Genomic DNA, 10,571 nt, shown 5'->3' on the forward strand with positions numbered 1-10,571 from the left:
TTTTTATATATATATATATATATATATATATATATATATATATATTTCTAAATAGTTTTCATTTATTTTTTTTGTTTTTGTTTTATTTTGATTTCCTTTAGTAATTTTAATGCTTACAAATTTGATATAATGCAAATTTTAATACTTCAACATAGTGCTGGGTTTTGACACAAATTTCATGATTCGATTCGATTCTCGCTCACAAGCTTGCGATTCGATTCGATTACCAATTTGATTTGATTCGATTCAATATAGATTATTTTGGATATACTGTATATCAGGTACAGTACATGCCAAATTTTTTGAAGGAAATCTCTCAAATAATGCTGTAAAATATACATGAGAGTCATTTGGTACTACATTACTATAATATTGAAGGTTAAAATTGACTGATTTGTTAAAATTACACTTATTAAGTTTTTAAAATAATAAAGTTATTACATAATTAAATAATAATATTTCTACTCCAATTTTTTTTAAATATAAACATAATGGTGGCTGTCATAAAAACTTGATGGATTTATTCAAACATAAATTAAACATTGAAGAACAGTACAATTTATAATGAATATGCTATATGGCATATCTATTTTGGTTTGGTTTTCTGTGTTTCCTTTCTCCTGCCTTGTTTGTTTCCATGGTTTGATTAATTAGCTCATCTACATCTCTACAGTTTATTTTTCTATCTGACTAATGAGTTTATGGTCACCGAATGTTGAGGTAAATGTGACGTTACGTGACATATTGTTTACAAGCCGTTATTTAGACGTCTTTGCACGGCTGAAACACTAATTGAGCGATTACATGAGACAGGATACGGATTGTAAAGTTGTACTCTTTCTTTTAACTTACCTTCGGATGTTTAGTCATGTTTATTTTGTGCTGAAACTGGTATTAATATGGAGGAGATGATCAGTTCACGTGCTTTACGCGCTGCCGCGTCTGTTGAACTGAGGCGCTACAGCGATCTGTCACTCCACATTAAACTGCCAAAACGGCATTTATTGTTTAAATACTGCAATACAATGGACATAATTTTAAATCTGAGACATTGTTTCATATTAAAAGTACCAAAGCACAATCTTTATTGCGATATATTGGATGGGAAGTGCACTTCAACGTTCAGTCCATTAACTGAAAACAGGCTAGACTATTCGATTCTTGGGATTTAAGAATCGATATCATTCCGTAAAAATGAGAGTCGATATCGAGATATCGATATTTTTTTACCCAGTCCTACTTCAACATTTAATTTCCTGTTTCCATTTAGTTTGACGTTTTTTGACTATTATTTACATTTAAGTAGCAATATTTAAAATTTTAGTTCCTTTATCTCAAAACTGTCTACCAGAAGTTTTAGTTTTAATTAACGACAACAACACTGTTTGTGAATGACAGGTGCACATTCTGTGTGTGCCTGCTTTTGGGATGTATTGCACCTATCGTAAACTCCTGTTGCTGTGTTTTGCACCAAGACACGTTGATTGACGTTACCCCAAATGGGATTATGCTCACTACCACAGCTAAATAAGCAGTGATCATCACCCACTAGTTTCCCACAGTCCTTAGTTGGATGCAAAAGTCAACCTGCATCACTTCCTCTAAGCCCTCTGTTCGGCAGTAAAAGTGTTGCTGAAGAGAATCAGTCACAGCCAATGAAAGTGAGCCCTCCGTAGGAGTTTGACACGCACGGCCAAGCATTACACACACCACTGAAAATAACTCCTTTGTACTTTCTGCTCTCTCTCTCCAGCTACAGTATTGTTATCGACGGGCAGAGAGGAAACCGACCCAGAATCTACTCCCTGGAGCAACTCTTGCAGGAAGCCGTGAGTTTCCCACTTACAGCAAACAAACCTGCCTACGCTCTGAGCTTTGGCTTCTCAGGACCCACACACATCACCACATCCTCCAAAATCCCCTCTACTATTAAAGAGCAGCACAAAACAATATCCTCTTTCCTGAGATCCCTATACACAATGCCATTTCCTAAAGTCCTGTTTCCAGCACACCTTTTCTTCACACCACTTCAAGCTCTACCCCTGTTCACACCTTCTCACCTACGAGTCATATATCTACAAACATTAACATGCATTCTCTTCTTGACATTTTCCATAAATACATCCCTATATCCATGGTACACTTTGGTGTACTTTTACTGTCCATTTGTTCATTTTTATTCATTTTTTTTACCCTGTTCATAGAAAGAGCATCCTGTTAAAATTGGTGAGGAGCATCTATCACTAATTAGCAGCCAAACCACAATCACATCTACCTTCCTCTAGTGCCCTGCACACAGCACGTCTTTATTCTGTGAGCACTGGGCCCTTTCAGCACCTTCACATTGTTTGAAATCCTACAGCAAACCTCTATAATGTGCCAGCAGGGCAAATCAATATTTCCCTCAACAGCCACCAATATAAGTGACTGTACACTCAGGACTTGTTTGTGCAATTCAAATGGCCTATTTTATAACTTTTCATCCATGTACACATGTTAACAACTGATAGTAGATATGTTACAGTATCTTCAGCATTTTGGAGCATGAGCATTGGATTAAAAATGTTCATCATTAACTCACCATTGTTCCAAACCCATATGACTTTTCCTAACCAGACAATCCTGCTTGAAAACAGTCATAGCCAATTTTATGGATAGCTGGCAATAAGACTAAAGTGTCCCAAAAGCTGACCTGTCTCATTTAGCTTCGCTTTATCAAGGTGTTTCTGAACACAAAGGATGCATCTTCTGTGCACACCCACTAGGAGAGATATCCTCCCTCAATGTTAGTTATACAGGTTATAATAACATTACAGTTAATTTAAGTCAATGCACTGCAATTACACAGTGTAAACCACAGTGCATTATTGGCGCCCGTTCAGTTTTGCTTGTAACCTGTTTCCTTTGTGTGTTTGTGTTGGGAGAGATCAGTGGTGTTGACTCACTTGTTTTCCACATTTAACATTCTGCAGAAGGATCACTGACATAAAACAGTGACTTAGTACATGTCTTCATTTACTCTACAGTATGTATTATACTTTTGTATTTTTTAGTGACCAATGGATAGTTACCTTCCTGAATGCTGATTGGTCAGTACAGTGTTCTTAAAGTGTACTTGTTGAATTTGTCTTACTCTTAAAGTCTTTTAGCAATCAGTCTGTACTGTATATTCACTTATACAACAGCGAAGATTTTGCTAAAAATACAGTATATGCTTATACAATACAATTGAATACCCAATACCCAAATCGAGCATTTAAATAGTAATTACAAATCTGTATTTAGCAACAAATCTGTGCTATCCATCGAAAAAGGTGGTCAGTGCAAAGGTGGTCATTCTAAATTGTTTGTCCCTTAACTTTAAAAAAAATATATAATATTTTTTTTTTTGTGGTTGGGTCTTTCTCTCTCTCTCTCTCTCTCTCTCTCTCTCTCTCTCTCTCTCTCTCTCTCACACACACACACACACACACACACTTGTTATTCAGCTGTTTCATTGTGTAAACGGTCTACAGCAGCTGTCTCTAATTACACTGAACTTCCACTTTCCAGAGCGTTCCATTCCACCATGTACCTTTGACACCAATCTACACGCACACCCTTCCAGTTTCACATCCCATCAGTCAGAGAGCGCCTGTTACCATAGCAACAGTAAATTAAAGAAACCTGAAAGGGGTTCGAGCTGAATGGGGGGATCTGGGCGCTCTGTTAGACAGAGAAACGCTGCAAACCTGCAATCACAGTTGCTCCATTCACACACTCCTCATTATTACTCAGCAAGTTAGTGTTTACCGCACCTCCGCTTCCGTGGCTTTCAGCCCTAACATGCTGGCATGAGATAAGTGCTGCTTTCATAAGAGCCTTACTGATTGACTTCTGTGTGTGTCATTTATCATCCTGGGAGTCCAAAACCACTTTCACTGGCATTGCCTGACAGAAGTTTGTTCCTGTGTGTGTTAGGTACTGGATGTACGCCCTGACACTGAGGCTGTGCTAAAAGAAGGGACTAGAGTGTGTGCTTACTGGAGTGAGCGCTCACGTTGTCTTTACCCGGGATATGTGCGAAGGGGTGAGGCATAGACATAATTTTCTCTTTCCATAGAATCAGATAATAATTTTTCTTCCAAAATATCACGTATCAATTCCAGCGTTAAAGAACTACTGTAAAGCATTTCAATTAAATTAACTAGTTCTGGTGATCTTCTAGGAGGCGATGAATCTAAACCTGGTGGGGTTATGGTGGAGTTTGATGATGGAGATAGAGGGTGGATCTCTCTCTCCAATATTCGCTTTCTTCCACCAGGTTACCAAATCCAATGTAGGTCCCAACTTTGTATAGTTCTACCTCACTTGACGTTCTGATTAGCTCTGTTCTAAAATCTAGTGAGCTACCTATGTCTGCTGTCCATACAGGCAGCATCTTACCCTGCAGTGAAGACAAACGTAGAATATCTTGATTTGGGTGATGGACTTCAAAAGGCATTTTGAATAGCTTCATCAGCAGAGTCAAACAGTCAACTCCTCATATCATTTGAGATTTGACTAACATTTAATTTAGTTTTTCATTAGTACATGCTTAGCTAACAAAGCAATATTCTACTAAACACAAAAATACAAAGTACACAAATATGGGGTGAAGTCTATACTGACATTTCTTTAGATTCAATTCAGTCTGGAGTGAATTTTTGCTTGTGGCAATGGGATTGCCTTATCTGGAAATGATAAACACAATTTTAGCGTAACTAGGTATCTGAGAAGCTGCCTTTTGTCACATATTGTGCCATAAAATGCTGTCTAGGTTGGTAGCTCACTAGAACTTGGAACTGAGCTTCTATCATTGATTCTTATTTCACATATATTTGAAATGTATTGTAAAGGTCGATTACAAAAAAAATTACACCACATCTGGCCTTTCAGGTGTTGATCCTGGACTCATCTCTGAGGGGCAGCTTGACAAAAAAATTTCCAAGCAAGAAAACAAGACTCTGAGTGAAAGGACAGCAAGAACAGACAGATTCAAAGCTCAGGAGAAGCTTGTCAGAAGACCAGGTAAGACTTTCTACAGTAAACCACCAGAGAACATATTTTACTCTTTGTCTCAAAATCCAGTAGGCTGCCTATCTAGACAGCTTTCCAAATGTGCCTATGATCCCAAAAATGATGTCTATGAATGCTGATCATGCTAAAGTTTATTGCAAATGTTTAACTTTTCTTTAAAGGGAGGCCTAAAGGTTCAGGGCTAAAGAAGTCTCTCTCAGACAGTGTAGCCAAGAGCTCAGCACCTGCTGTGGCATGGCCATCAGTGGCTGCACCCAGGAAGAGAATGCCTGTTAACTTTTTCCAGCTCAGTGGCTCAGCCTCGAAGAAGGCCTTGAAAGGCAGGGTGGCGGAAACATCTTCTCGACCTTCAGTCTCCATGACGACACCAACCAAAGGCCTCTTTAGCAGTAGCTCCTTTGAGGTCGACTCCTTCAGCAGCATAGCTAACGGTTATTCATCCTTTGGCAGCCAGACATCTGGGATTTCACTGGAGGGCAAGAACAGTTCTTATGGTCAAAAGAAGAGGATTGAGGAGCCAGCACAACCTCGGGGCAAGAAAGCCGAATTTCTAATCAAATTGGACCATGAAGGAGTAACATCTCCAAAGACTAAAAACAGTAAGGCTCTCCTGTTGCTGGGAGCCTCAGGATTTGGCTCCAATGGGGTGGGTGGTTTGCCCAGGGCAGAGGCTTACTCACACCCAGTTCTGCTAGTCAAGGAAAACAGGAAAGGAGACGGCTCACGAGCAGAGCTCTTACTGAAAGGGAAAGCAGTCCAGAGGAAGCCCTCACCATCATTGCACATGAGTGAGTATGGAGACTTGAACCTTGGCTGCCACATGGACTGCCACAGCTCTTACTCAGACATGGATGAGGAAGAGGAAGAAGTGGAAAGGAGGACAGGGCGTGCTGCACTTGCTCCTGCCTCTGGAGGTTTGAGAACAGCTGGCCGTTTTCTCTCACGCATCTCGGTCTCCTCGTCTTCCTCAGGTTCTTCCAGCTCTTCCAGCTCAGGCTCTCTCTCGAGTTCCAGTCTGTGCTCTTCTGAAAATGACTCATCTTACAGCTCGGAGGATGAGGAAAGCTGCTTGACCCCCCACCATTCTTTGCTCCAGACCCCTGAACCCCCTGTGGGACCCCCACGGCACTCCTTTGTGGCCAAAGCTGTGGCAGTGTCCAGTGCCAAAGGTGGGCATGGCAACCACAGTACTAACAGCAAGCCACAGAAGAGGAAAGAGTATCCCAGTTCATTCTCCAAAACCCCTAAAGATCTGGTTAAGAGGCAACGGCTTCTAGCAGACCAGACCAAACCCAGAGTGTCAACCACCCTGCCATCTAGACAGCTGTGGAGGTGGTCAGGAAACCCCACGCAAGTGAGTCATTTTTGAAAAGATAACTGCTTTGTACATTCATTTAGTAATTGGTAATCTGATTGAATCCAGTTTAATGTGCAGCAGCAACTACAAGTCTTCCCAAAGAGTTTAAACATGTTAACTCTGAGGGGCTTTTAAAGCATTTCGCTGAGTGATCCTGTTATGTTATCCTATTGTGGTTCAACTAGGAATGTAGCAATACCATTTTTTACATTCTGAGTACAGGAATAGAGGCTTGTGGTTTAGTATTAACCTTTATAATTACCTGTGTCAATATAGTGCATCCCAACCAATGGTGTGAGTTTCTAACCAGTGACTACATTTAATACGTTTTTTAGTGGGTAGTTAATTACAGTGCAAACAATAGCAGATGGGCCTGATTGGAAACACCATTATCTTTTCACCTAAACTTCACCTTTAAACAAATACAAAAATAATTGTATACAAACATCTGCAAAAAAATCTGAAGCTGTCTTTATCACATTAGCGCCGTGGACTTAAGGGAAAGGCCCGGAAGCTTTTCTACAAGGCCATAGTGCGTGGCAAGGACATGGTGCGGGTAGGAGACTGTGCTGTGTTCCTTTCGACTGGGCAGCCTCTTTTGCCGTTAATCGGCCGCATTGAGAGTTTCTGGGAGTCATGGCAGAGCAGCATGGTCGTGAAGGTCCAGTGGTTCTACCACCCTGAAGAGACCAAGCTAGGCAAGAGACATCGTGATGGCAAGGAAGTAAGTATCCAAATATATGGAGGCCTGTCAGTCACAGTGGACTTTTAGATGGTTATGCTATAAGCTGAGTTACTGACTAAGTTGTACTCAATAAACAGCAGAGAAAATTAAATGGTATTGGTAGAATTGGATTCATGCTGTCATTGTTTCATAACCTTCAATACAGTCATGAAATGTAATTAATAATCATTAGCATAGTGGTACTATAACTTACTATAAGTTACCAGGTGGTAACTAATTAAAGTTAGGTGTGTTATTCTGTGTTCTTATGCCAAGCCTGGTGTTGGTTTTTATAGTCACTACTGAAATGTTAATATTGTGACAATGCTAGCAGATCGCGGGAGATGTTTTAGGAAATTTAAAAGATAACTTTTCATTGGTTTTTTAGCATGCTCTGTACCAGTCATGCCATGAGGATGAAAACGACGTCCAGACAATCTCTCATAAGTGTCAGGTGGTCACACGTGAGGAATACGAGCGATTGACCCGCAACAGGAAGTCTGATGGGAGCTATCATGACCTGTACTATCTGGCCGGCACTTACGACCCCACCAGTGGCCAGCTGCTCACTGCAGACGGGATGTCCATACTCTGTTAGCACTGGACTTGCATGCCTGCGTATACTACTGAGTTGTCTTTGGTCCAAGTCAGAGATGTTGCACTGCAAATAAGAGGCTGGACTTTCCGACAGAGGACCAGGAAGTAGACTACCACACTCATACCCATAAACTCTGTCTACTCCGGGGAGATATGTGCATGCTCCTCCTAGCGATACCTTACAGTACAGTAGATCCAGTTTGTCCATGGTCCTAATTCTCTTCCGAGGTTTTCTAATGGGCATATTGTGGATCTAATTTATGAACTGTTACCTGATCTTAGATCACCAAAGCAAAACTCTTGGTTTGGAGAACATGGCGGATGTTTATGAAGGCTTGAGCCATGTTGTAGGCAGTGGCGGTGTGGGGAGCTCTCCGCACGTCACTTTCATGATTCCAGGGATATTTAAGTACATATAGATCTAAATATATATTAAGTTCATTTATGTATATATAGGGAAGTATTTCCTTTCAAGCCATACACTTCAGTACCTCTTAACATGTCTTTTTATTCAGGTGTAGATTGTACAGGACAGGTTGCTGGTGTTTTCTTTGTTGTTGTCTATATGTAAATATTCGAAGCTATTTTATATAAGTGTAATGCTTATCTTACCATGTTCTAATTGATTTATTTTTGTATAAGTGGGTGATACAGTAGTTGATTTCTGTGAGAGGGTGGACTGCTGATGTATGCATTGCACTGCACACGGCCTGCTGATACAGTGAGAGCGGAGTCGTCCCTGCCCTGCTTTCTCTTTCAGGGAGAGGGGTTACACAGGGCTCCATCCTTTTATTGGCTGCACTTTGGGCATTTGTTCCTCTAATGTCTTACTTCATTTTTGTTTTTGGTTGCTTATGTTAGCAGACTCAAAACACTTTAATGTTAAAACAAAGGGAAACAAATATTGACTCCTTAAAATGGTTCCATAAATTTGACATCCAGTGGCTAAATTTAATCAGTTTTTTAAATTAGTGTACAAAAAAGGAGAGTAAAATGGTGATCCTCATAAAGAAATGTCAAGGTCATATTTCATAAAATCAGGAAGAAATCACAAAGTCTGATTTTAGGACTATTTGAACCGACGCATAGTGACATTAAACACAATGTCATTCTCAGTACCATGATACAGTAATGAAAATCAGAAGGTCTGCCTGGACACAATGATTTTTTGTTCTTGGCCTAATTTGTGAGATTCACCTTAAATACTGGTATATAATACTAGAAGGACATGAAAAAGAATTCTGGCATGTGTTATTACTGTATCTGATGCATTTTCAAATGCATCCTGCACTGTATCATTCGCTTTTTACTGCATTTTTAAATTGAGCTCCCATCAAAATGAGTATTTTCTATTAATGGTGAAATACACCTGATTCTTTATCTTAGTATCCCAGGGTCAGGACACCAAAAGCAAGGGATTGTTAGAGCACTAGGCACAGCTGGAGTACTTAGAGAAGTTGGCGTACGGTCAGACTGTACTCCATGCACCCATTTTTCACTGTGAGGGACAATCGCATTCATGCATGAAGGAGCATCCACTGTTTGAAAGGCTGACACAATCATAGCGTTCTTCTTTTGTGCCAAAAATAGTCATTTCTGATTATGCAATCTTCACTGTATTGTACAAGTATTATTGTTGTTGTTTTATCATTAGTGTTTATTTATTGCCAGTGTTACTGTTTCATTACAAAACCAATAGATCATGATGAAGATGTCTTATTTGCTGGGATCTGTTTGACCCAAAAGTGTCGTACTAGCGTGCATACGGCTTGAGCTACAGTCAGACCTTCACCTCTTGTCACCCCATTAACAACAACTTCAGCCCTGCAGGGGAAGTGACGTTGTTCACTGACCCGCTCCGTTTCCTGACCGTTCACCCCCATCCTTTCAATGAACTTCTAGAGTCTCCCCAATGCCACATTTGACCTTGGGATTTGCTTATTGCAGAGAGCCTCAAAGAAAAGTATATGTGTGGCTATATGTTTAAAGTAGCACACTTTTCTTACTGCTGGAGTATATAGTATGCATATTCTGTATGTATAGGATACCTGGATGGCCTACTACATTGCCAAAATGTGCAGTATACATAAAGCGTGGAATTCTGTATCCCACAATGCAATGCGCTCAGCTTGACCTTCCATTTTCAGTGTGACGAACGAACAAGCATCAGCTCTCGCTTTCCTGACTAATTATTTGATCAAAATGCCAAATTGTGAATTACACATAAAATTGGACTTTTATTTTCGATGATTTTTGCAAACTAGGCAGTAAACAGTATAAACAGCACAGTATAATACACCGCTATTCCATTTTGAACATAGCCTGTACTTATGACTTGTTCCCCATTAATAGTTTGACATCGTATTTCCAGTGTGATTGATATTTAGGATGTTAGGATTTGTTTAACTCCTCTTGTAATCAGAGCTAGGTCTATATAAAAGGTCTCTGTGTGTGTGTGTGTGTGTGTGTGTGTGTGTGTAAATAAAACTCTAATTAAATGTTTAATTATTATTAAATAGTTTTAAAAAGTTGAGTTTAAAAGCCTGTTCACTTTACTAATATAAAAATGTGTGTGTGTGAGTGTGTGGTTCGAGTGGTTTAAAATGTCCCCAAAGTGATAGTAATACCTGAAATGTTTGATTTTATGGAGACAATTTTAGTCCCCATGAGGAAAACAGCTTATAAATCATGCTAAATTATGTTTTTAGAAAATTCAGAATGTTTTCTGTGAGGGTTGTGTTTACGGTTAATATACAGTTTGTACAGTATAAGAATCTATGAAAGAGTGTGTGTGTGTGTGTGTGTTTGGTCCAGGTATTCTGTACGTTGTAGGGA

At 39.7% G+C, this 10,571-nt stretch overlaps 1 protein-coding gene across 3 annotated transcripts in view; it reads left to right on the top strand.

The window, feature by feature from the left end:
- Positions 1 to 10,204, top strand: part of LOC107556618 (BAH and coiled-coil domain-containing protein 1-like) — a 92,218-nt gene extending 82,014 nt beyond the window's left edge. For all 3 annotated transcript variants that reach the window (XM_016239756.1, XM_016239757.1, XM_016239758.1), the window contains 7 exons: positions 1,754 to 1,829; positions 3,961 to 4,069; positions 4,208 to 4,318; positions 4,918 to 5,049; positions 5,220 to 6,412; positions 6,900 to 7,139; positions 7,528 to 10,204. In XM_016239756.1, the coding sequence (XP_016095242.1) occupies positions 1,754 to 1,829; positions 3,961 to 4,069; positions 4,208 to 4,318; positions 4,918 to 5,049; positions 5,220 to 6,412; positions 6,900 to 7,139; positions 7,528 to 7,737 (2,071 nt within the window). In that variant the 3' untranslated portion in view covers positions 7,738 to 10,204. The remainder of the gene's footprint in view (positions 1 to 1,753; positions 1,830 to 3,960; positions 4,070 to 4,207; positions 4,319 to 4,917; positions 5,050 to 5,219; positions 6,413 to 6,899; positions 7,140 to 7,527) is intronic.
- Positions 10,205 to 10,571: the final 367 nt, after the last annotated feature.

Source organism: Sinocyclocheilus grahami, unplaced genomic scaffold (genome assembly GCF_001515645.1).
Source record: "Sinocyclocheilus grahami isolate Dianchi unplaced genomic scaffold, SAMN03320097.WGS_v1.1 scaffold574.1, whole genome shotgun sequence".
Classification (NCBI taxonomy): Eukaryota; Metazoa; Chordata; class Actinopteri; order Cypriniformes; family Cyprinidae; genus Sinocyclocheilus; species Sinocyclocheilus grahami.